Source organism: Stylophora pistillata, chromosome 7 (assembly GCF_964205215.1).
Source record: "Stylophora pistillata chromosome 7, jaStyPist1.2, whole genome shotgun sequence".
Lineage (NCBI taxonomy): Eukaryota > Metazoa > Cnidaria > Anthozoa > Scleractinia > Pocilloporidae > Stylophora > Stylophora pistillata.
In genome coordinates, this window is record NC_142525.1 from 27,113,071 (window position 1) to 27,140,204 (window position 27,134).

The 27,134-nt window shown below is 39.4% G+C and overlaps 2 protein-coding genes across 2 annotated transcripts; one reads left to right on the plus strand and one right to left on the minus strand.

The window, feature by feature from the left end:
- The first annotated feature begins 221 nt into the window (after positions 1–221).
- On the plus strand, positions 222–12,955 carry LOC111335812 (amyloid beta precursor like protein 2). Its single transcript, XM_022941812.2, has 10 exons — positions 222–380; positions 4,433–4,602; positions 5,574–5,677; positions 5,901–6,257; positions 7,533–7,688; positions 8,312–8,546; positions 9,791–9,983; positions 10,403–10,514; positions 10,613–10,666; positions 10,967–12,955. The coding sequence occupies exons 1-10, from the start codon at positions 330–332 to the stop codon at positions 11,287–11,289; spliced, it is 1,755 nt and encodes a 584-aa protein (XP_022797547.1). The 5' UTR covers positions 222–329; the 3' UTR covers positions 11,290–12,955.
- Positions 12,956–13,339: 384 nt separating this feature from the next.
- Positions 13,340–27,103, minus strand: LOC111336498 (mitochondrial import receptor subunit TOM70). Its single transcript, XM_022942609.2, has 13 exons — positions 26,792–27,103; positions 25,987–26,160; positions 24,355–24,391; positions 22,803–22,892; positions 22,478–22,587; positions 22,298–22,361; positions 21,985–22,113; positions 20,180–20,310; positions 19,015–19,149; positions 16,487–16,711; positions 15,700–15,797; positions 14,994–15,116; positions 13,340–14,603 (listed from the first exon to the last, which is right to left on the minus strand). Exons 1-13 carry the CDS (start codon positions 27,005–27,007, stop codon positions 14,438–14,440), a joined length of 1,698 nt encoding a protein of 565 aa, XP_022798344.2. The 5' UTR covers positions 27,008–27,103; the 3' UTR covers positions 13,340–14,437.
- Positions 27,104–27,134: the final 31 nt, after the last annotated feature.

Consider the following 27,134-nt stretch of genomic DNA (forward strand, 5'->3'; position numbering starts at 1 on the left):
AGCTAAGGCTATTGTTAGAATACAATGACGCCATTGCTGTATTGGAAGCAAAGTCCAGAATATATGAATATATAAAAAGCCAATATTTTGTCGGTTTCTGCGGCAGCCACAAAGAAGCTGCCTTATTAACCACCAATAACGTAGAACATCACTCCCAGCAACCAATCACGTCCCCGCAAACTTTTGTCATGCAAATATAGGCTTATTTGCATATCACGTGATAAGTTCCTTTTGCATATCCCTTGCACGTTTGAGCCATAAAAGTCATCAGCCATTTTTGAGTTGTTTTCGAGTTTTACTGAAGTTTTGAAGGAAATTACGACTAGGGAATGGATTGGAGTTATCGAAAAACGATTTTCTTGTGTCTGACCTTCGTAACGGTAAGTGTATTTTGTAGTTTGCTCTGACTCAAAGGCCAAGAGAAAGAAATTTTCGAAGCTTACACATTATGAATTTTTAGTTGTGATGGCCCCGACGAAATGGACTTGATTAACACTTCGAAATGTGCCATGTCTGTACTTCCCCAAATCATTCAAAAATATTTTTCAATCGATAGTCGAAGTTGTGGTTTGGTAGTCACTCGTTTGCTTGGGTTAAAATGTATGATGAACTGAATGTTTCTGATTTAAGACGTTTCCCGTTTCGACAAATCGCCTCGACTTGCGAGGCAGATATCAATTTGACGCCCTTTCGCAATGACTTGTAATCTTCTCGTTTCTTCTCACTCTCTCCACTGTTACCAGTAATGTTTGAAACAAAATTATCTCGTTCGTGTTCGAGAAACGATGACGAAAAATATTGTGAGATATTTTAAAGAAGATCGACATTTGGCTGAATAATGTGTCTAACCTTCGAAACGAGCTTGAATTAATAACCCATTCAACATTGTTAGAACAAGGTTTTATTACTGGAATACATCTACCGCTCTCGTGCTTTATGGAGTTATCAAAGAGAGGAATGTCGAAGTAATAAAAAAACTCACAAGTTTTCAATAAGTGTAGGATTCGTCGAAGCGGACGAAGGTCGGTTGTTGTTGACATAATGATTGTACCTTCTTGTATCATATTACAACGATTTAGAAACGATTTTAGTCAAGCAACAAACTAAAGCATGTAATTGTTAGTTCAAGACGTGTCTACTATAGTCTTACAAGGAAATAGTTGGAAACAGTCTTGTTAGTATTGAGATTCGGGTGGCAATACAAGACAAAAAAGCTGATATCACAGACAGTTCGATTGCAAACAATGTGTTTCTGAATTGAAAAGTTGTATTGACAAAACTTAAACTCGGTATTCATAAATGGATGTTTTCCATAACAGTTTTATAGATATGCGTGCTGTCAGTTTTGCTGTAAGTTTTGCTAGTACTTCCCTTCATAAAAATTACAAAAGTACAGAAGCGTCACTGTAGATGATAGTTCACACCGGTCTCCTGTTGACAGTATAACATCAAGGGCTCTTTTGGGAACAGAAGAATTTATCATTTGCAGTGATCAGAAAAACATACTTTTCCAGCAAATTGGGAACGTGTAAATATTGAATTTCCTTTGAAAATGACTAGATTTTCTGATTACAGCAAATTCTGGTTTGAACAGTATACTTAAATTGAAAAATCTTTGAGGGAGAAATCCCAACTTAATGAAACCCTTTGGAGTGTGAATGTGCAGATATGCATTGGCTTTCTGCTCTGTATTTTCAGTCCCAGTAGATAACGATTTCTCTTGGATGAATATTTTTGTGTCAAAACACTTTGAATATTTGAATTGAATTTTATCTTTACACTGTTTTGATGCAGGGGTTGAATTGGTTCATGCAGAGTTGTACAGACTACCTTCATGAAAACATCTACCTTATAGGCTCGTGTGCCAACCAAGTGTTTGTTAATTAAAGCCCAAAGCAGATCCCTAGGTTTTACATTGTGGTTCATAGTCCAGTTAATTAACTCCTTAGTTTTGGTGTGAAAAGGTTGCTGGAACTCTGTGACAGACTGTTGAAAAAAACCTCTGTCTTAAAGAGGAGTTTGATTCAAGGACATTGTTATAGTTTGTTGCTTTCTTCAGTCCCTGTGTGATATATTTGGCTGAGTTGTAATAAATTATTGATATCTCTAAACTCTTTTCAATTATTTTTGTTCCTTTGAGAATAATTTTTCTGTATTTCTTAATTAATGTAATAGTTTTTTTTGTCCAGTGTTTCTTTCAGACCTGGTAATTTTTCCATTTAATATCTGCAATTTCTACTTTACATGTATTTTTTTGGCCAAGCAGAAAATGTTTCATAATTTCTCTCGGGGAAAGGGCTTTTCAAATTGTGGATACTAAAGGGTAGAAATTAGCAGTAAAAATGGTAGACTTTGATTTTAGAGATTGGTATGACTGTTCTTTTCTGCATGAATTTGAGATGATTGTTTTCTGTTGATGAGTTCTTTTTTGGTCTACATGTAAACTGTAGGGGGTCAATTGTCTAAAGTTTTCATCTTGGGATGTAAACTGACTCAACACATTTTTTTTTTTAAGTACTCATGAAGCAACCATTGTCAGTGATTTATTTATACATTCGTATGTTCTTTGTCATTGTCAAGGAAAATTTTTTGAACAAATGGCATAAAATTATAATGTTATGTACTAGTTTTTGTTGAATTTAGAACAAGTGTGTCAAATTTTCAAAATTAATTGGTTTGTAGGAGACAATTTATACTTGAAGGAAGTGCTTCTGCACTTAGTGTGCATTCTTGCAGATGGTATCTGGTAAAGTGTACTGCCTGTAACTCTTGAAATTTGAACAGGTCAAAGATTTGCTTTTGACACATTTTGAAACAGGAAATTTTTATTTTTCAAAACAATGCAGAACAAAGCAAGCTGTCTGCATTGATTAACCCAAGCAAGAACGCACTTAAAACATGTGTTTTTAAGTGCGTTTTTTTTCCCTTTTGCGAGTGCAATGCTAAAAATGGGCAAATGTTTTGCATGTGCATTGGTCATGTACCTCTGAGCTGTACTGTACCGGTTTGAAACTTTCCATTACCTGTTGTGGGTAAAATAAGGAAAAACATTGCACAGTTATGGTGTACCAAGTGTAAATCAATCAAATAGCCATTTACATTCAGTTCAAAATGCATTAGAGGCATACATCTATTGGTACTGGTATATACACCAGGCCCCGGTTGTTTGAAGGATGGATAACGCTATACAGTGGATAAATTTCTATCCGGTGGATAGCACAGTACCTTTTGGCAACACTTATCCCCTGGATGGCAATTTATCCGTTGGATAGCATTATCCGCTCTTTGAACAACTGGAGTCTGAACATTGTTCATTAAGTATCAAAGATTGGAGAATTACCCTTTTGTTTCAAATAACCTTCCAGCGACATTTAGATGGCCTGATCTAATTAAATTTAGGCATTTAGAATTCTCTCCCATTATTTTATTTATTTTTTCTCTGACTACTAACTTTTGTCATGAAAACCCTGTTTGCAAAGCAAACTGGGGCAGTTGTCAATTAATTGTGAACTAAACAAAACCAAAGTAATCTCAGTGACCAATTAGAACAAAGGTTGACAAAGTGAAAATGTGCAAATTGTTCAAAGCATGAAAAAGTGTGTATAAATAAGTCATGATCATTTTTACCATAATTTCCGGCTGTTTACCTGCACGGCCGATCACCCGCACCAGCCGATTATTGCATGCAGCGAAAAAAAAGTCAACAGATTACCTGCACTAGTGGATAACCCACACCTTAAAAACAAAGGAAATTTGTACAAATGTGCTCTAGAATTCACAACGTTGCATACTTGACAGAATGCGAATTCGTGGCCACATTTTGTGCGAATGATCATTCAGAGCCATGTTGATTTCTTAAAAATATTGATATCTCTGGTTCTACTGGTCCTAACAAGTCCCTTAAAACGGGAAAATTCTCTTCAGCTGAAGCTAGTGTTAACTGGAAATTTGTTACTGATGTGCCGGTTATCCTTAGTTTATTTTTGACCATCAAGGTTTTGTTTACACGCGTGCCGATAGTTATTTGCTCGTCGCGCAACTAATTGTGCATGAAATAAACTTGAGTCGGCATCATGTTTTCGTGCCACTTTGTGGCATTCTTAATTAATACAATAAAATTAATCTGAGAGGTGGAAACGCAGGTAGGTGAGAATTTTCTTCAATTCAACTGCCAGAAGATTTCAAAATTGTCACATAACCCGCACCTTCCAATTACCCGCCGCAGTGGTGCGTGTTTAAGGCCAAATCAACAGATTACCCGCGGGTAAACGGCTGGAAATTATGGTAGCTTTGCATCTGATTGGTTGGGAGGATGGTGCAAGCTTTCTGGACCAATGACTGAGTAAAGTTACTTGGTAAAACCATAGCCATCCCCGATTTCCTTTGACGCTTGATTAAAAATATCTTTAATCCTTACACTGTGTTGGTTTAGGTTGGTAGCGCACTTGTGGAAAATTCAAATTATGATGAGTTAGACTATGATCCCCAAGTGGCCATTAAGTGTGGCAAAGTGACCAGGCACATGGATGTCAATACTGGAAGCTGGGAAGCAGACAAGAACAGCACTAGTCTATGTGCCACAACTATGCAAGAAATCCTGAAGTGAGAATATGAAGTTAGGTTATAATGTTGATACAGTCACTAATCCTTGAAACCCTAATAGGGTTGTCCCTTGGCACCAACTGCTGGTGAAATTCACCAGATGAAAAAGACGCCATCGCTGGCTGGATTTTTTGCCAGTGATCACTTGGCAAAGCACAACAGGCACTTCCGAGGTTACACGCTTACGAGCATTCCCCACCTTTGAGCCGCCTTGCTTGAAATTTCAGCTGGTAGTGTAATTATCTCCTTAGTTGCAATCGTGCCTTAATGGTGACTAGCATGTCTAACTTCTTAAAATATCACCCTTGAATCAAATGTAAAGGCCACAAGAATTATGGAAATGATCACCAACTAAAGAAGCTCTTGATTCTCAAACTGATTCTTGTGAGCACCGTAGAAAATGTACAGAGGAGAAAATGGAGAATTTTCTTCTAATGTTAGGATGTAAAAGGGTTGAGAGTGTATTTTGATCTACTTTAATAAAACCAAACTCCCAAGTACCGCCTCCCGGTTAGCTCAATTAGTAGAGCGCCGGGCTGTTGTGCGGGAGGTCATGAGTTCAAATCCAGCCGGACCAACACTCAGGGTCTTTAAATAACTGAGAAGAAAGTGCTGCCTTTGTAATAATATCTGCAAATGGTTAGACTTTCTAGTCTTCTCAGATAGGGACGATAAATGGAGGTCCCGTCTCATGCAGGGTTGGGGTAGGAGACGTTAATTTCCCACACAGTAGATTACTGTGTGATGGATGTCCTCCCCGGGGTGGGATGGATGGGTAAAAAAAAAAGGGGTTAGGTGTCAATTGGAACGAAAGTTCTGTTCCTTTCTCTTGCCATTCTTGTGGCAAAATGAATTAAACTTAAACTAAGTAATTACAACAACAAAGTAGAAAGAAGGAAAGTATTGCTATACATGTAGTACTACAGCCAAACTTCTTACACTTATTATATTAAATGTCTTTTTGTTACAAGGTACTGTAAGGCCATTTACCCATCACAAGATGTGAGGAATGTTGTCGAGGGTAATAAGGAGGTGTTAGTGGATGGCAGCCTTGTCACTCCATATCGCTGTCTTGGTAAGTTTGTGAGGATTGTGCTGATCATGCTCGGACTGGAGCAATAACTTGAAATGGTGAATAGAAGAGAGCCCTTCGTGTGCTGAGGAATGATTGATCCTGTGTGAGAAAGCCTCAAAGAAGCTTTTTAGTGGAATAAGATGTGTAGTTTTGGAAACAGTTAGTGGATGGTGTAATTTTTGTCAATTAGTTTCATTTAAGATAATTTTTCCTTTATCAATAGTTGGCCCTTTCGAGTCTGATGCCTTACTGGTGCCTCCAAAATGCCGCTTCGAGCACATGCATGACAACAGCAATTGCCTCTCTCATGACCAGTGGCACACCCGAGCTTCAGACAAATGCCAGAATGAAGGCATGATTGTGAAGGATTACGGTGTCCTCATTCCATGTGGTACAGGAAAGTTTACTGGCGTGGAGTTTGTTTGTTGTCCTCAAGATGCCAGTGAAGAAGTGGCTACTGATGCTGCTAAGATTGTACCAATTTCTGAGGTGGTTAGCACATCAAAGCCAACCAGTGTTTTGGAACACTTGAAACAAGCAATCAGCAAGTTTGCAAAGCATGTCGAAGGAAGCACAATTGGTATGTAGTGGAGGGTTTATTACAGGGTGTATATTGTTTCAGATTGTAAATTGAACACGCAGTATCATTTTACAGACAGGCATGTATACCATATTTACTCATGTATAAGTTGACCTTTTGTGACCAAACAATCCACCTAAAAAATCACCCTTGACTTGTACATGAGTCATACACAAAGACCTGACCCTAGCAATCTCAGTATTATGATTTCCAGAAGTCTATCAGGAAAACCCAAGTTTAAAAAAGGCTGCTGTGTACGGTGCAGAACTTTTGTTTTCACCGAATGATTACAGAAGCTTGGTGACGTGGTAAATGCTTTTGTCATGTAGTCCTGTTCGTTATGTGTGATCATTTGAAGTTCTTCGGTGTTCATAACTTTGTACCTCTAAATCTCCTTTCAAACTCAAAATTAAGATAAAGGTCAGTTATAGCAAGATGACTTCATTGTCAATGCATTTTAAAAAATATGGTAGAGTACTTGTTTAATAAATCGAAGTACTTGTGTTTGCTTAAATCATGGTGATATAAACAAGTTACATTAAACTTTGCAGCACATGGTTACATTTTGCTCTGCAGTTTTTTCAATTTCCCATGTTTTCAATACATTCTCAGAAATAAGAGATTAACTATTTAGGAAATTTTTATCAGTCTGAATTTTACTTCCTTAACCAGAAATGATGAAAAATATAATTCTTGACCTTGAAAATGGGGTATCAACTTATAGATGAGTAAATACAGTATGTGCACAATATAAAATTGGAAGTTGTCAAGATTTTCAAGGGATGGTTACATGTAATTTGAAACATTTCTTAACTCTTTAACTTCCATGAGTGATCAAGATGGAATTTCTCCTTTCAATACCAATAGTATATCAAGAAGGCAAATATCAATAGGGGAATTATTAGTTAATTTAATACCAAATCCTACCCATTTACATCAAGAGAATTGTATGGAGAATTACTTATGAGATTTTCAAGGTTAAAAGGGTTGAAATATGACAGATCTTAAAACTTTTTTTACCTTGAGCATTGCCTATTTTCTCTTTCTTGGCTGAATATATCACTATCAAATGCATTTTGTTAACCCAAGGTTACTACTACGAACGTTACATTCTTTGTGCAAATTCAACAACAGTTTATCTGAGGTAAATTATAATTGTAATTGGTGATGTCCTAGATTACCCATTTTTCCAGATCTATGACATACTCTGCACAGCTGTCTTTCAATAGAAGTAATCCTATATATATATATATATTTTTTTTTTGATGTTGTCAGGTTGTGACCGACAGAAGTATCATGAGCGACGCGACAAACTGGAGGAGACCCACAAGGCAAAAATCCAGAAATTGATTGACACGTGGAGAAAGTCTGAGAAACGATACAAGTTGATGAAAACGGATGATGAAGATCTAGCAGCTGGTTCAATTTCAGGTGAGCTTCATGCATTGATCACTTATTCAGATCTTTAATATTGCATTTAGGTGTTTTGCACATTTGAAAATAAATTAATTTGCACTGGGATGGAAAAATATGAAAATAGTTTGTTATGAAAAACATTCAACTGGCAAAAGACAGTTTTATATTTACTCAGAAGTTCCACTGTTTCCTCTCTTTTTTTTAATTTTTTGGATAGCAACAACTATCAGATACGGATATAATGAATATATGAAGTTCATATATTTTGAACTGCGGTATTAAATACGTATGACGCACGGTCTTTCGCAGTAGATAGCGCTATTTATGCAGTAGCGAAAATCAGACCTGAAAAAAATCAGGCCTGTACGGGATTCGAACCACTGACCTCTGCGATACTAGTGCAGCGCTTTACCAATTGAGCTAACAAGCCAACTGGGAGCAGGCCAATTGGTAGAGCGCTGCACTAGTATCGCAGAGGTCAGTGGTTCGAGTCCCGTACAGGCCTGATTTTTTCCAGGTCTGATTTTCGCTATTGTATAAATAGCGTTATCTACTGCGAAGGATCGTGCATCATACGTAAATACGGGTATCTGGTACCTAAATACATGAAACTTTGGATTTCAAATTATTTCTTTCAGAGGACCTTCAGACCTTCAATAAGATGGTGAACTCCTTTGGAGATCAGGCCAAGTTGGAGCGTGCCAGACTGAAGGAAGAGCATCACCAGTGCACGCAGATTGACCTTAATGACAAAAAGAACAAAGCATTGGGTGACTTTGTTGCTGCCCTACAGGAAGAACCTCGCGATGACAACAAGATTCTGCAAGCTGTACAGCGCTATGTGAGATTCTGCACCCAGGATCGTCTACACAAGTAAGCCCTTGATCTTGTTACCCCGAGAGTGATAAGCACCTAACTTGCAACTGTATCACTGCTGTATCAAACTTTAAGGTCACGAGAATTAGGGGAATGATCGCTAACTCAATGAGCTCTTGATCGTTAGGCAAATTCTCCTTATAGATACCATATAGGAAACGTATGGAGAACAGTATGGAGAATGTGCATACTGCTGTTAGGGTGTAAAGTGTTGAAGGGATGAGGTAGGAGAAATTTTAACTGCCTCCCAGTTAGCTCAATTGGTTAGAGCGCCAGATTGTGTAGTGCAGAAGGTCGAGGGTTTGAGCCCCGGCTGGACTGATACTCCTGGTCTTAAAATAAGTGAGGAGAATTTGCTACCTTTCTATATTCAAAAATGGATAGATATTCTAGTCTTCTCGGATAAGGACGAATAAACCGTAGGCCCTGTCTCCTGCAGTGTTAGGGGTAGGAGATGTTAATTTCCCACGCACGAGATTACTGTGTAGTGGATGTCCTCCCCTGGGGTGGGATGGGTGGGAATTGGCCCTGAAAAGCCCCCGTGGGGAGTGGTCAACTAACGTATGCATGTATGTATTCTAAGGATAGATGATGTTTCCTGCTTAAAGCAAAGTTGATATTTACATGTACATATTTAATTGCTATTCAATTAGTTAGTTCATATCTGCATAGTTAAGTGCTGTTTCTCTTTAGTGAGCAATATTTCTCTTTTCTCAGACCTTAAGGTAAACAGCATGCAGGTGAAGTTAGTCAAAAACAAATGTTTTTCTTGAGGAATGATCTTAGGAAGGGATCAGGAACTTTTCTATGACCAACCTCTCTCCAAACTGGTGACCGAAATTTATGACGTGAAATTGGAAGAGATCAACCTCGCAGCAATAAAGCGGAAAATTGCAGCGAATTTTGTATAGAATAGGGGAGCCAAGGTGTACAGATTTACAGATTTCGTAAAAAACGTTATGCTTATTCATCGTGGATTTACAGATATCTGTATCTGGGAGTGTGGTATACCGTATTATCATACCCATAGCCAGATAAAATGTTGAGGTATTTTTTTACTTTCAAAACTACTTTTTTTCCTGTCGATCCTACACTCGTCTGACGAAAACTTCGCAAATTGGTGCTCGAGTAGATTTCTGGTGCAGTTTAGTATTAAGTGGTTTTAAATGTAACTGCCCTATTGGAGAAAAATATACTTTAACCTTGCCCTATTCAACCTTAATTGTTTGGTTACTTTTCAGTTTGCGTTACTTTGACTACGTGCTGAAGCACCATCCAGAGAAAGCCGAGGAAGCCCGAGAATCTCTGCAAAACCACTTGAAACGTATCAATAATCTTGTGAATGAGTCCATGGTACTGCTGTACAAGCTGCCAGGCATCGCACGCAAGTTTCAAATGGAATTGCCAGACTGGATCCCAAAACCACCTGCCCTGGTAAGTATGACGGCAAAGGTGAAAAATTGTTACAAGTTTCCGATCTGAAGAGAGAAAGTATTGGAGAGGTGGAGTTCTTGAGAGAGAGAGAGAGGGAGCAAAAGTATAGGTTCATTCTTATAATTTTGCAATCTGGCCTTATCTGACAAAATGAAACATTTCTGGTTCGGGCTTCCATTCAGTGAGAAGAGAAATTTCGTATCGAAAGACTCGGCAAAATCATGTGGGCTCATTATTAAAACGAAGCAAGGGAATGCTGTGTAATCAAAGGAAAAGTGGTAGTTTGCGGCACTTTCATATAATTGAGAAGTTTTCATGTCGCAGAAATTTTGGTAACAATGCCTGCTGAGCTTGTCCCAAGGTGGGACTCGACAAACAATGAGAACCTGTGCTCATACATGCTACTTTTTTATGATCAGCCCACAGAGGCACCAACAGTGGAGAAAAGCTCTGCTGCCAAAGATCCCACAGACCCACCAAGCCATGTTGGAAGTAAACCAGCAGCCACTGACATGATGGCCGGCGGCGAAGGTGAGTTAAGTCAGTGCTGTGTCATGCATGCTGTGTCTGCATCACTGAGGAATGTGATGGAGGAAAGTGGTTTTTAAGTCCTACTATCTTTTCTATAGGTAAACATGTTGACGAAGATGTGCCTGAGGTTAAAAAACCATTCAGGAAGCCAGGTGAGTCGGATGCATTAACCGTTACAATCTCCCGAGTGTCTGAAAATCGTTCCTCCCCACCAGCTGATAGAAATTTCCACGTAAATTACTGAAGATTCTGGTACAATTTTACGATAAAAAAAAAAACCCCTAAGCTGACAAGTTTGTTTATTTGCGTAAGTTATCTTCAATACAAACACTGAAATTGTGAGAAAAAGTTTTACGTTAGTCGCACCTGGCATTTATACAGGTCATGGCCTGAGTTGCCTTCTTTTGTTGAGTGACACAAACAAATTTTTTGCTATTGTTTTGTTCCTAAAGGTAAAACTGCAGCTTTAAAGAAAGCAAATGATAATGATGACTATAACGACGATGACGAAGACGTCGCCGAGGATGAGAACGGACCCTTCAGAAAGAACCATTCACGAGCCACCTTCTCTGCTGTTATTGGCCTCAGCTGTGGTGCCTTGGTCATCATGATCATCATCGTGGTTGCCATGGCCATGCGCCGAACGCGCCTTAGCAACAACACAAAGACAGTTCTCGTCGACGAGGACGGAGAAGGTACCTCTGAGAAGAGCCACCTCGTTAACATGCAAGAGAATGGATACGAAAACCCAACTTACAGGTTTTACGATTACTGAGTAGCGTGCTGATTGACTTGTGTCATTTTGAGAAACTCTTCTTTTCTGGGTCTAAACCCGTGTTATCAACTGCTTTCAATACTGTTGACCGGTGGAGGTGCTCTTCAGACTCTCCCATTGTATATCTATAAAATGCGATTTGTTATATGATAAAAGATGTCTTTCAGAGCACAAACGATGCACTTAACGCAAGTAGACCTAAGGCCTAAAGCGCCAATCTTTTTATAATAGTACTAGTATACTGAGCGGCTTCTTTCAAGAGAGGGTTTATTCTTCACAAAGCAAAGGCTACGTAGTTGTTAAAAATCGGCTATTTTCAGATTAGCAGTCGTCGTAGACGTCAGTGCTAATCTTCTACTACAACTCTCTGAGTTACTCTCATTTGCACTAGATGTCGCACTTAAGTTTAAATGTTCACTCTGAAGAAAGATTTTAAGTCCAATTGTTACGCGCGTGGGACACGAAAAACACATTTTCCTCCTTCAATGACTTGATTTTTCTTCTCTTCTTCGTTAATTCTGAGCATGAAAGGAAAGTTGAAGTCAGACCCTACATTTCTACCCAGTAAACCCTCTCAGGTCGAAGCCTTGTTGTAGATTTTATAGTATATACCAAGGGAATTAATCGTAAGTTAGACACAGTATTTAAACCCAAACACTTCCTTGTAAACTGAACAGTATTTATTAGGAGGAGAACCGTAAGTTAGCTTCGAGATCAGTTTGCCCTTGTAATTTTCAATTTATTAAAGTCAACTGTCTTTTGAAGAGGTCTGGTATGACCCCAACTTCGAGCTCGATCGGGAAATTCATGTGAACGAAGGACGCGGTCGAATCGTGGGAAGTTGATCCGCACGAAGGACGCGGTCGAACTGCAAAAAAAAGCTGCGATAATTGTGTGTTCAGTGGGAATATTACATCAAATGGAACTCGTTTGTAGGTTTGACGGTCCCTCAGAGATTGAGTTGACTTACAAGTTCAGCTAATCATGTTTTGCGTTGACGAAAATAAAGGCGTTGATTTTTTTTGAGGCTGCAACAACTTTATGAAAACCAGTATCCACAACAAGAACAGCTTCTGCTTAAGTTAGCTTGTAGTGTCTTTAAAATGACAAAACGTAATTTCATTTTCAGTAACGTAACTATTAACCCTGTTCGATACTGTTTCCGCCATTGCCATTTTATGATTTTTGATTTTATTTCGGATGATGTTATTGATAAGACTTTTCGAGGTGAATTAACCTTCAACTCCCAAGATCTGATTTTTCATTCTCCCATCCAGCTGCTACACGTCTTTTTTTGAATTAGTGACGAGAATTTGGTGTTAGATCAAGATAACTTCTACTTGAAGTCCGAGTATTCTTATTACTTGTTTGGTGGCCGGACAATGACTGCCTATTATGGGGAGAACTTACATCTTAAACACTTCAGCAAATGCTAAGTGAGCTGTGATGTTGCCACGGAGGTCGTGCGAACTTTTCTTTATCAATGGTGGATTCAGTGTTGGTTAGATCCCTTCCCTCCCCCCCCCCCCTCCATCGCACGTTTAACTTTCAATGATACTTGTAATATTTAAGAAACTTGTATCTGATAAAAGTGTGTTAGTACTTTGATAGTTGTAATGTAAACACAGGGATTTGGCTAATAAATAGTACAATTTTAGTACCTTGATATTTGTGTGAATTGAAATGCATCTGATAGTAAGGGAGGAAGTTCCACGAGGCACCTTTGGACTGTCGTTCTATTGATTACCTGAACAGTAACACGGGGGTCATCGGGCGTTAATAATATTAATATAATATTAATAATTATTAATCTGAATTACTATCAGCACTTTTCTCTTCAGTCACCCCATAAAAAAAAAAAAAAAAAATTTGTTTTTGAATTTATCTCCCCCAGAAAATGCTCAGCTCTGGATGTCAATATTCCCTTCAACAAATTCAGGCTACACATCGGGACTGAGCGCCTTCCAGTTAAAAATAGAAAAGTTTCCTTCAAAATCTTTTCCACGCTTTTCCTTCAAGTTTACTTTTCCAAAGAACAAGGAATACACTATCAAAGAAGACGCTAAATTTATTAATCTACCAAGGGAAATTCTACAGTAATTCAAGCTACCGCCTTTTTCTGCGAATCTCCGGAGAACCAAGCGACCAACTCCGATTCGTTATTCGTGACTCAGACCTAAATCCTTAAAGTGCAGTTGATTTTCAATTCTGGGAAGAAGGATTACGAGAACAAGAATATTGAAGTCCCCAAATATCAACGACTAGGAAAATTTGCAAGCGAGATTTGAAAAATTGCGAACAATTGGAGATTTTTTTTTGTGCTCAAAAGGAAACACAAGATGTAAGAGAAGTCGATAATTCTGGTTTAATCAACTGAGTTGATAATGAAAATTGGTTTCTGTAGCGAGTCTCAAGAGCTGACGTTTCGAGGGTCAGTCCTGTTAGCTTTGGAAACTTTCCGGTGTCCAATTTATTTTGTCAAATCCGTTGATAAAACAAATTATTACAGGACTCGGGAAGTCAGAGGGCCAATAACTAAAATCAACCAATCAAAATGCTCTATTGCCGGTCAATATTCTCTCAGTATTGGACCGGGCACTGTCCCGAATGATACCGCACTTGTGTCCCTTTGAACTTCAGTCGTGTAATAAATCTCTTATTAACCAAGCTTGCTCGAGACCGTACTGGAAGAATATCGGCCCTCGGTCTTTTTTGTACGGACCTCGCTGCGCTCAGTCCGTACTGTCAAGACCTCGGGCCGATATTCTCCCAGTACGGCCCTCGCGCTTGGTTAATAAGACATATTTATTTTGTAATATCTCCTCAGCACCACAATTTCCTTGGAAACTTACCCCCTTAACATTGGAATTCAACATGTCACCCTTCCTAATCATTTTGTCACTTGCGAGATTTCCTATTTTTACTTCCAACACGCTAAAGGAAAATCGACAGCATTCATCTCGCTGTTTGTCATCAATTTGTATTCATTCTCCTCAGCTAGTATTTGGTCTCGTCAAACATCACACCCTCTCCCTCTCCCGTGGGGTGGGTAGTACATTGAAGGTTGCATGACGCGACCAAACAACGGCTGAAGTGGAGATATAAATTCAGGCTTAAATTGACGTGCTGTGCTTTTCAAAACAAGTTCCTAGGACATGAAAGGTAAAGTGGGTGGAGTGAGTCCTAATGTCTCTGTCACGTATTTCTGTGCTTTCGCAGCTTCTCTGAGGGAAAACGTCTGCGCCAACTCTGTTTCTGTCCTGACCAGAGAGATCGCTTTGTTAAACAAGTCGATTGCTCTGTCCAAATTTCCCCTGGAGAGAGAGAAAGAAGCAACCCGTTCAATGTCTTAACCCCTCACACCCTACGATCAGTATTCATTTTCTCCATACAGTTCCCTATACATTTCCTAACACGCTGACAAGGTGAATTTGTTTAACAATCAAGAGCTTCTTTAGTTGGCGATCATTTCTTTCATTCTCCTGACCTTACTGTGCGAATTAGAGGTGATGTTGTAAGGAGAAAGTAGACGCTGATCACCCTCAGTGGTCAAAGAGTTGACCACAAGTAATACACAGTGTCAAAACGGAGCATAACTCCGTGAACAAGGTCGCAAACTACGAAATAAAACAGAACAAACAAAAAACAAAAAACGAAAAAAAACCGAAGTAACTCAGAAAGGAAGTCACACGATAACTAGTTACCTTTGAACTTCCAGCGTGGCCAGTGTTTCATACGCAAAGTCGCATTTTTGGTCGATTTCTAAAGCTTCCGTAACTAACTCAACTGCTTTTTCCACGTCTTGGCGAGACTGCAACATCAACATGCTACAAAACAGATTATGTGCAAAAATGAAGTATACACGTATTTTGATTGGTCCTCACTTATGATTTATTGGAGGACAGACGCAAAGATAACGTTACCATTAACATCATTTTGTTTTTGTTGTTGTTTCTTTTTTTTGCGATAGTGTAGTCCTGAAAAGGACTATTGTCGGTAGTTGTGATTAACGTTTTGCCAACCTGAGCGGAAGTCATCACTAGAGTCAAGTAAATAGTTGCTGTCTTTCGAAAATACTAAATCTGGTTCGTGTAAACTGATTGGTCAATTTTGGCGTGATGTCACTGGCTGTGAAACTCAAGTGGCGTAAGTCGGTGGTGATTTGTGGGTCTGTTCAGAAATAGATCACAGAAGACGTCATAATGTGGTAAGAGTAACACTGATACACTCCACGGTGCCTCGTGTGCCACCCTTTTAGTTTTTACTAAATGCTGACGTCATGTCAGTGTAATCTATTACTGAATAGAAGCAAGGCAACCTGAAATGTATTGGTAACACAGACACCAAGCTTTTTAGGTCCCATCATAATTGAATACCGAGTAGAACAACGAAGACCAACATGATACTGACCCTTTGTAAACACGGTGAACTGGATTTTGTGGCTCTAGTTTAATGGCAGTGTCAAAGTGCTCTTCTGCTTTGGCAAACTGCTGCATGTCTTGAAGTACCTGCGAGAAGGAAAGCCTTACAAATAAGGTATGGAGAAGTTCAGCAACATTCTGTGCTACTTACATAGAAAATTAGCCATGTTCAAACTTATAGGGAGAGGGGGAAGTTTTTGTGGGGTGACCGTTACGATCAGAAAAGAGACTATCGTCATTTTCTTTCATTCACTCAGTCAATTGCTAATATCTAGCTATCCAAATTATGTATTCCGCATAACGTTACATTTTCTTCGACAGCTTCCGGAAAAAGCTGTAACTTAAGCCAGAAAAGCTGACTAAGATAGTCCCCTCCCTCTACATCCTAACGATCGCGTTTGGTATAAATTTCCCCTTCCCCTCTCCCCCGTCTCCCTCCTATCCCACTGAACCCCGCTTTCTACGCCGGTTACGCTGGTCAAGGGACCAATCATTATTTATCACCTGTAAGGGAAGAGTGTGTGTGGGGGGGGGGGGGGGGGAAATTCGGAGAACTTTTGGGGGGATCACATGGTTTTCAGGAGGAACTGAGGGGGATCAGTCGTCGCCAACAGAGAATAAAAGGGGTGGACTGTAGAAAATTGACTAACTGTCTAGGAGGGGGGGGGAGGGGGGGTCATGAAAATGTTACAGAGCCCTATGGAGGAGATCAGGTAACTCTTATCGTGTCACAACCAAAATCTTCCGACCCCCTCAGCTTGAATTCCCTGCCTAACCTGCGCATAAAGACTGTGCGCATCCGCTGATTCTGGATAAGTCTCCACAGTTTTCTGCAACATATCCAGGGCTCCGTGGGCTAAGATGGGAGACTGCTGGAGAGCAGCGGACTTGTAAATACAGTAGGCGAGCTGTATCTTTGCCGGGATGAAGGAGTCGTTTAAGGAGATACACTTCTCAAAATCTTCCTTTGCTTCGACTAGCTTCTCTGATAGAAAGTAGATCTAGAAAAAAGGAGAAAGAAAACGCCAAGACCCCGTTATGGATCGTATTCAATAGAGTAACTATCAACTTAGCCTAGAGAGTAAACTTCTTATTGGAACGAGGTGTCACAAGCTCGGGATCGTTTAATCGACTGGTCGTGCATGATTTAGGTGTAGAGTGGACGATGAGGGGAGAGGGCAGAGAAAGACGAATTTTTTGATCGCCCCACCCCCTCCTTCCTTTTGATCATCGCACACCCCCTAAGATTTCTTTCTATCCCCAGCCTTCCGTTGTCGTAAAAAAAACAAACAAACAAATAAACAAACAAACAAACAAATAAAAACTGCAGCTATAAGTTTCACCTAGAAAATACTGTGCACGCGCACGCTACAATTACGAGACAAGATAGACGAAGGGGTTTCAGAAGTTATTCTCCAACTGCAGTAATGACAGTGCAAGTAACGCGCAAACCGAGTACAACTAACACGCGATATTTTGGACAGTTGGTTACTTATTACTCAGGGATTTCATTAAAATTTGGAGCAGGAGGGCATCTGGATTTCACAGACGGGCATCTGTCTGCAAGGCCCAAAGGGCCTTGCCTTCTTGGGGGGTTGGGGGGCATGCTCCCCCTGAAATGTTTGAAATTCTACAGTTGCAGAGATGCATTTTCCACCATTTTGAAGCACAAACTAATATCCCAAAGTTACCAGCTCTTGTTAAATTATGATTTGATGCATCAGTCAACACACAAATTAGATTTGCTTTTGCAACATTTGGTTGCATGGTAAGGTCACTAGAAGCTGTTTTAGTAACATCATGTATTTCATTATTTGCCAAGTTCTCGGAAGGCGTTGTTTCTGTGCAGCTATCATTTGCTGGGATCTCAGATGACACGGTTTCTGTGCAAATATAGAGTGGAATGTGAGTGTAAACGACTGTTAAGTTGTTCGTTTCTGAGGGTATATGATTTCAATAAAAGTATAAAAAACAAAAAGGTGTTGGCGTTAGATTTCTTCTATTTTCTAATCTTACTAAGATGGATCAGCTAACAAACACACGGGGTTAAAAGGTTCTTTTCTTTACAGTTGCCGTGAACAAAAGATTTCAGTTACCACACGAGTAGAGTTTTTGCATTCCACCACAGACACGACGAAGGAAAGTTGGCAGCTTCTACAACAAATTGACTTTCAGTTCCCGTCGCTCGCAGAAGATTCAAATTTCAAAAGTAAATCAGAAAAGAATGGAGCTTTCGGGACAATTTTCAATCACTATAGGAGTAGCATGTCTTTCTGAATATAACTCAGACTTTAATTTAGTGCGAATCGGTTGTACCATTTGCGTAATGATAAGTCTTGAAACTCGAGCCGGCGGGGAAGAAATTGGTCACGTGCTACGCAACCAGTTGAGAGAGCTAGCCGACTAAGATAACAATCTTAGAGAAAATAAACTTCGTGTATTTGATAAAAAATGGAAGAACTAATTTATCCCAAGTACTGCTATTTTTTTATGTTTTGGCTTTACTGAAGACATTTACCGCGACAAACCGTGAACCGGAGATTTCTGAATCCAATGTGCTAATTTATTTTAATTTACAGCAGTGAAGACCTCAATATCTCATTTGTGAAGGGCAAAGATATGCCTAGTCTCCCTCGCAGCCGTTTTTAGTCTCGTCCCGCAACGCTCCGCCCCACTCATTAGGCAGATTTAAATCTGCCTGGTGAGTGCTTAACGCACGAAACTCAGAGTTGCAGCGAACCATGTGTGTTTCTTTCTAGTCACTTAATGTTATATAAGTTTAAATATACTTTTTTTAGAAGACACATTAGGAAAACATAGGAAAGTAACTTTTATATTTTCCTTATAGTTGAGATGTTAAAAGCAGCCGGGCAATGTCGTCTTCACAGCCGGTCAATTTGCCCGGTGCCCGGCCCTTAATGAAACCCCTGATTACCACTGTAAAAGAAACCTGTTTTACCGGTTGGCTGCGCGCGTTACGCTTCTCTATCTGCTTCGCATTTCCTGTCTCATAACAAATGTGCATAAAATGAAACAGTTGGATAATAAATAACTTACTGGACGTTTTGGTGTGTAGTATTGTTGACTATCGTCACTCGCCATCCGGGCTCGGCAAAATACGGGTCAGCTTGTAAAAATACTCAGTAACAATACACACCATAACGTCCAATAAGATATATATTACGTTTAACTGTGTCTGGGGTCACACACAGATGAAAATTGTCCAAAACAGGTAAAATACGGGCAAAAGTTTAATCTGCGCACTCTACTGAATCTTTCATTTAAGCACACGATAATTACTCACCTGGCCTCTGTGATGATAAATATCGGAATTATCCGGATCTAGGGACACTGCCTTGGTAAAATCTTGATAACATTCCATTACATTACTGGCTTGTAGCTGCATGCTTCCCCTCTTGATCAGACAGTTGACTTTTAGCTGAAATTAAAGAAGAGTTAGTGATATCCTTTGTTGACAAAGTGTGAAGTTCAGATGGATGTATAGTAGCGAAGACTACTTGCGTAACTTCATGGACAAGGCTGGAGTCAAGGTACGAGACAAACCAACCAACCAAAGATTAATTAAGCGCGCTTTGAAAGATGGGCAGATACCAGCAAAGAATTTTTTTAATGGTTATATACCTATTTGCGTAACTTCATGGACAAGGCTGGAGTCAAGGTATGAGACAAACAAACCAACCAAAGATTAATTAAGCGCGCTTTGAGAGATGGGCAGATACCAGCAAAGAATTTTTTTAATGGTTATATACATGAGTAAGTGGAAGGTGACTCCCAACCAACGTTTTGACCCCTAAGCGTGACTAACATCTAATTTCTCCTTACAGTAACACCCCTGATTGTTAAACAAATTCTCCTTGTCAGCACCTTAGGAAATGGATAGAGAACAGTATGGAGAATATGAAGACTGATATTAAGGGGAAAAAGGTTGACCAAAAGGAAAGCAAAAAACAACATGCTCTCATGGGGGGTGGGGTGGGGAGGGGGGCTCCGTGAGAGTGAAGTGAATGAATGATTGAAATCTCTATTTAAAAATATTAGTATGGCAATAGAAAACAAAGAAGAAATTTATCTTAAGTAAAATTTTCTAATTACTGGTTTACATATTTGCTGTGTGGGAGCCCAATACAGAGTGCCATTTATCAATTCTTCTCTTGAAGATGCGTAGAGATTTTGTAATGCGAATATCCTCAGGAAATTCGTTCCAAAGAGAAGCTCCGCTATAACTGAAGCTACGCTTCAGGAAGTCAGTTCTTGATTTCGGCAAGTACAATTTTTGGCTTGCGCCACGGTCTGTGAACACAACACAATGACCCTGGCTGAGAGTTGGGCCTAGAGTGCTGCATAAGGCATATGGGAAGACAGCTTGAGGTATGTAACATGGACATGTTCATAAAAATTACTTCATTACCAAAAAGTGTAACTGGGGACCTATCAGGCTGCATATCTACCTTAGTTGAGACGTTGTTGTCGTCGGCATTTATCACTTGTGTCAAGTCGTGGACAGCTTCATCTACTTTTGATATCAGGGTGTACAAAGTTCCTCTTAAAGCCAAAGCCTTTATGTAAAGTGGTCCAGTTCCTACATGAAAGAAAGAGGTCATTAGGGAAAAAAAAAAGAAAATTAAAAAACTGTACCAAATTGTGTTGCCCAGATATGCATGTTACTTTTTCTTAGACAACTTGAAATAAGCGAAGGAGAAGTGTCAAAAGTAAAGTCTGGGATTTTTTCGGTTTTACTTGACTTTGCACTGTGATTAGTCCAGAAAACATGCACCATCTTCTCAACCAATCATATGCAAAACTAACCACAACTATGAATAAAGGCTGTTAGTTTCTAAAGAAACTGTTTGGCGCTGGGGGTAACGAAATAATTTGAATATATCAACAAAGTTGAAATGGTAAATTGGCCACCGTTACGGTTATAAAAGCTGACGTTTCGAGCGTTAGCCCTTCATCGCTCCGACGAAGGGCTAACGCTCGAAACGTCAGCTTTTATCTCTAACAGGTATTATAACATAGATGATCATAGTACACATCATCTGATTGGTCAGTTCAATTTTCAAGCAGATGCTTTCTCAGGTTGTAATGCCCACATGTAACTAGTAAATGTCATAAAAGCAATGGAATGCATTTTTCCTGGACTCTATGACACGACAAAGCCACTTAGGATGTTTGGGGAACATTCAGGAAGCTAATATCTCACTTGCCTTTGGCTTATGATTTGGAAGCTTTCCTTGTGTCCTCCCAGCATCCTGCACGGCTTTATCATGTCTTATAACCCACCCATTAATTTTGGCGCGATTTTATTGGTTACTTTACATCACACGGTACAAAATAACAGGACAGTTATGACGCAATAACCCCCGTCCGCGTTGATATTTGTCCTAAAAAGAAACATAGTCAAGACAAGAGTTTCAACTTTTCCGTTCTCCTATTTACATGGAAGGAAACTAAACTGGTTTTTTTTTTTGCTTGCTTGCGTCAATCATGCACATTCGCCGTCAGATCACAACTGGCTTTTTTACTGTGTTTACGCGCAGTTTAATTGCGATGTGAAAATTAATGGGAGGGTTATAAAATAACTAAACCCCATTCTGGCTTGCTGGTATGTTGGCTGATAATGTCCTTGGCTGAGAGATTGTCCTCAAAATTTCATATTATTTTGTCCTCGAAGCTTTGCTGCTCGGCCAAATATTCATTTTTCGGACAATCTCTCAGCCGCGGACATTATCAGCCGACCTACCAGCCACCCAAAGGGGTTTATTTACTGAATAGAGCCCAGTTAAATTGCATGCTAGAACCAATATCGCACTCATCGCTTCACGATTCGAGCAATATCGGTTTTCAAGTGCAACTTAATGCGGAATTTACGAGTGAAGTAATGGATTTTCCTTGAATTGCATAACGGAATAAAAATGAGAAAAAAAAGAAACAGCATTACTTAAAATTGTTATGTTTACATAGATGCGAAACAATATCACTTAGCCTCGTTTTCGACTTGCAATTCCATGCTAAATACCTCGCTCCGTTAACCAATCAGAATACGAGATTTTATTCAATGATGCGATTCTATTATTAATTTTAACAGAAAAAGTTCAAGGAAGAGTGGGGATTGCCTCAAATGTTAATTATTTGATTGAAAACTGATGGACACCTGAACATGTCATGATGAAGAAGGGACCCAACAGCCTTATAATAATGTGGGTACTTTTACTGTGTAATGGTAAGAGTTTTTATCATCTGTATACTACACCTTTCTCTATTTGCTGAGTACACAAGTTAACAATATTGTCAAATTTCTTTTCTTTCATTTGTTTAACAGCTTCAAGAAAGGGTGAGTCCTCAGCTAAATCTTCCTCAGAATCAACAACCAATGTGTCATCTGAAAGAAAATCAAATTACAAAACTTAATGCAGTCAGGAAGATATTGCCCAAGTTCAGTACAAAACTTTAACTCTCTTGTTCCATATTCAGTAGCAGAGCTTGGACTTCTTAAGGTTATTAATTTATCTTTTCTCCCAAGTTATTTATTTCTAATTTGCTATAACACTTTGCAAAAAGCTCACCATTGCAGAAAGATTCCAGATAAGCTTTTGTGTATGTTGGAGATGGTAAACTTAGTTCTCTGTTCTGCAAAGAGGAGGAGTTGAATTGTGACAATTCATCCATCAATAACCAATATGAAATGTACACACAACATACAAATTTAGCACAGTAAAGCCACCAACAATGAAATTGACGCCTACCTTGTAGTACTCTTGAGCTTTCTCTTTTCCAATTTCTTTCAACACTCTATCGGCTTGCATCATCCAGTTTGGATTATTAAACCCTTCAATCATGCACACAGCTGTAAGATCTGCCAAACAAGATAAAAAAGATGATAATTTTTTTTGGCTTAGTCAGCAAATAGACACTGCGGGACATAGAAAAAAGTTCCTTCCCCAGGTACCAAACCCTATATCTACAGATTCCAGAAGCTCTACACGCCTCTGGGTCGTGTTGTTCAAAGCATGATAAAGCTTTGTGATTTCATATGGAGTTACATACAGGATGTTAAAATTAACGACACACCTTGAAGACACTCTTCCTTTCTGTCCAGTTTTTCATAAGCTCTTGCTCTCTTCATGAATGCTTTGGAATATTTCTTGTTGAGTTCTATAGCTAAAATGAGTCAGGATATACAGAACAGCAGAGTTAGTGGATTTTTAAACCAGCTGGAAAACTAAGTTATAATAAACATAGCATAACAAAGGAGACATATGAAAGTCACCTGCATGGACATCTAAATAGATATCTAATTTAACACTTCAACTCCTATGAGGGACTGGCATCTAATTTTGACCGCCGCCTGGTTAGCTCAATTGGGAGAGCGCCGGACTGCTGTGCGGGAGGTCGAGAGTTCAATACCGGCCGGACCAACACTCAGGGTCTTAAAATTAACTGAGAAGAATATGCTTCCTTTCTTTAACATCAAGAAATGGTTAGATATTCTAGTCTTCTCGGATAGGGACGAATAAATGGAGGTCCCGTCTCCTGCAGAGTTGGGGTAGGAGACGTTAATTTCCCATGCACGAGATTACTGTGTGATGAATGTCCTCCCTGGGGTGGGTTGGGTGGGTAGTTACAGGGCCGTTCTGAAAACCACTTCTGTGAGAACGCACCCTGTCTAAAGATTATTATCTATCTATCTATCTATCTTCCCCTCACAGTTTCACCCTTGAATCAAATGGAAATGATCATTGATTAAAGAAACTCCTGATTGTCGAACAAATTCTCCTTCTTGTTGCTACAGGGGAAGTACAGAAATCAGTGCAAAAAAAATGAATAATGATGTTAGGTGTAAAAGGGCTACCGTAATTTCTGGCCGTTTACCCGCACGGCTGATTACCCACACTGGCCGATTATTGCATGCAGCGAAAAAAAAGTCAACAGATTACCCGCACTGGTGGATAACCCGCACCTTAAAAACAAAGGAAATTTGTACAAATGTGCTCTAGAATTCACAATGTTGCATACTTGACAGAATGCGAATTCGTGGCCACATTTTGTGTGAACGATCGTTCAGTGCCATGTTGATTATGCAAAAAAATTGATATCTCTGGTTCTACTGGTCCTAACAAGTCCCTTAAAACGGGAAAATTCTCTTCAGCTGAAGCTAGTGTTAACTGGAAATTTGTTACTGATGCGCCGGTTATCCTCAGTTTATTTTTGTCACCATCAAGGTTTTGTTTACATGCATAGTAATTTACATACATAGTAATTTGTTCGTCGCGCAACTAATTGTGTGTGAAATAAACTCAAGTCGGCATCATGTTTTCGTGCCGCTTTGTGGCACTCTTAATACAATAAAATTCATCTGAGAGGTGGAAATGCAGGTAGGTGAGAATTTTCTTTAATTCACCCGCCAGTAGATTTCAAAATTGTCACATAACCTGCACCTCCCTATTACCCGCAGTGGCGCGTGTTTAAGGCAAAATCAACAGATTACCCACGGGTAAATGGCCAGAAATTACAGTAAGATTCTGCTACAGATTTCTGGATGGGTAGGGTACAAAGAGGTGTATGTGCCAATTTCAACTTTAAGTCAATAATCTGCACATTTTGTTTCACACTTAACTCTTACCTTTGGTAGCGTCTGCAAGTACTTGCTCGTAGTTTTTCTGTTATAAAATGTAAGACATAACTGATGTTGTTACAAAAAATTGGACAGGTGCAGTCCAGCTAGATCAAATCAAGTAAGTTTTGGATTCACTGGACCAAGACTCTCAATTTTGAGATAGCAAATTGTGCTCTTCATCACAAATGACCTTACTACTCAAAGAACATTTTCATGGTAAGTATTCAAGTTAGAGGCCCAAACAGAGACCCTTTAGTGACCAAGCTCAATCAGAATTGCACCAAGAATTATTGACCCAAGGCCTTGGTGGTGCAGGCAAAGGGCAGTGGGGTTTACATAAAATGGGCTAATATTCTTTACCATGGCTTAAGCAAGCTAGGTTAGTTAAGGGGACTGTCACCTTTCAAAAACAAAATAGAGCCAATCAGAAGACTTGGATTTACATCAAGGACTATCTTACCATTAAAAGATGATGGTACTTATCCAGTTTATACCATGTTTAATGTTATTTTTTGTTGTTTTCATGGATGCTGAGTTTTGTCAAACTTAACAAAGATGTGTTTGAGAACAAACCAAGAATAAAAGTGACATGCAGTTGAATCAGGCCTCAAGCATACGTTGCTGGAATAACCAATTTTACTCCCAAGCCTCACTTTCACTATGCAGACGGGTGAATTTTAATAGGAAAATATGAAAAAATATGAAATGCTGAAATAAGAAAAAAGATACCCATATGGAAACAATGGAAAAGTGGTGAATATCTATGATAACATTGAAGTGAAAACCAGGCTTAGGGTGAATTTTTCAGTAAATAATGTCATTATGCCTTGGAGCCCAAAGTTGTAGCCATAAAATTACGCTTCCAGCTGAAATTTCAAGTGAAGCGGCTCAAAGGTGGCGAACAATTGTAAGTGTACAATGTATATATGAAGTTCATATATTTTGAACTGCAGTATTAGATACGTGTGATGCATGATCCTTGCAGTAGAGGGCGCTATTTATGCAATAGCGAAAATGAGACCTGAAAAAAATCAGGCCTGTATAGGATTTGAACCACTGACCTCTGCGATACTAGTGCAGCGCTCTACCAATTGAGCTAGCAAGCCAACTGGGAGCAGGCCGCCAAGTTGATTCGTAATAAACCCGTGATGATAAATCAGATACAATGTAATAAACCCATGATGATAAATCAGATACAATGTAATAAAACCATGATGATAAATCAGATACAAGTATTGTATCTGATTTATCATCACGGGTTTATTACGAATCAACTTAACGGCCTGCTCCCAGTTGGCTCATTAGCTCAATTGGTAGAGCACTGCACTAGTATCGCAGAGGTTAGTGGTTCGAATCCCGTACAGGCCTGATTTTTTTCAGGTCTGATTTTCGCTATTGCATAAATAGTGCTCTCTACTGTGAGGATCATGCATCACACGTAATTGTAAGTGTGTAACCTTGGAAGTGCCCATTGGGCTTTACCAAGCCATCACCAGCCGGCAATTGCCACTTTTCCATCCAGCAATTTTTGCCGGCAGCCAGTGCTTAGCAACAAGATTTTTGCTGGTCACCAGTGCTTAATGAAAACCTCCGAGCCATTGGTTGAAAAATTGGGGACAAAAGTTTAAGCTCTATCACCTGTTGTTCATATGCTGCTGCTCTATTCTGGTAGTACGTGGCCAGCTCGGCGTTGTTTTCTCGAGGGCAGAGATCAATAGCCTCTGTATAAGATTTAATGGCTTGCTCAAATTTTCCCCCTTTAAAGTACTTGTTACCTCTCAGTTTGATGGCCTGAGCTCTTTCTGCCGGAGACTGAAATGATAGAAAACAATGATATTTTTGTGCTTCAACACCTGATTTGTAAGGCAAACCAATATTCCCTCTAATTCTCAAACTCATTTATTATTCATACAACCTGTGGTCTCATGCTTTTATTGTTTTCAAGTGTTTGGAAACCCTGATGAAACCCAATGCGCAAGTTTTTGAAATAGTACTTCACATCTGGCCAGAAACTTCAAAAATGCCTTTCAAAATGAGGTAAGGGAAGACTTCTTCAAGATTATATCTTGTTAACCTTTGGAACAGATAATGAGTTAAAAAAGAAATGCAAACAAACTGGTCAAGAAAGACATCAGATTTAAACTCTCAAACTCCCAAGATCTGCTTTTTAACTCTCCCCTCTAACTGCTACACATTTCCTTATAAATTTGTTATGAGAATTCGGTGTAAAGCAACAACCTCTACCTAATAAGTCTGAGTATTCTCACTACCCACTTGTTGGATAATGTATAGATATCATTAGGAGAAGTAACATGTTAATCACTTCTAGGCGATAAAAGTGGGGGAGGGGTGTAGCAGTAGAAGTCGTCCAAGAGAGAATCCACTTCGGGGGTGTTCAGCTAAAAGAAATATTTTTTTGACAAGTAACTTTTCTCACACACACCATATTTTCCTCGCCCTCAGGAGCTTCATTTCGAGGCACATCGCTTGCACCTGTGGATGTGTCACCTTCTCCTTTTTCCGCGTCTTTTTGCTCTGAACTTCGAGAGGACCTCCAATAATAAAACGCACCTAAAATGCACGCTGCGGCTACAGGAGCACCGATTAGGGCCGCAATCTGCCACTTGGAAAGGCCTCCACCCGTTTCTTGTGTACTCATAATCGATTTTTCGGACAAAGTTAACAAACAAACTTTAAGTTTAACGTTATCAGTACCTTCGGAGCCATTTTGGAATTTAGTCACACGTGTGCAACTAAACGCATAAATTTTCACTGTTAGCACTGAC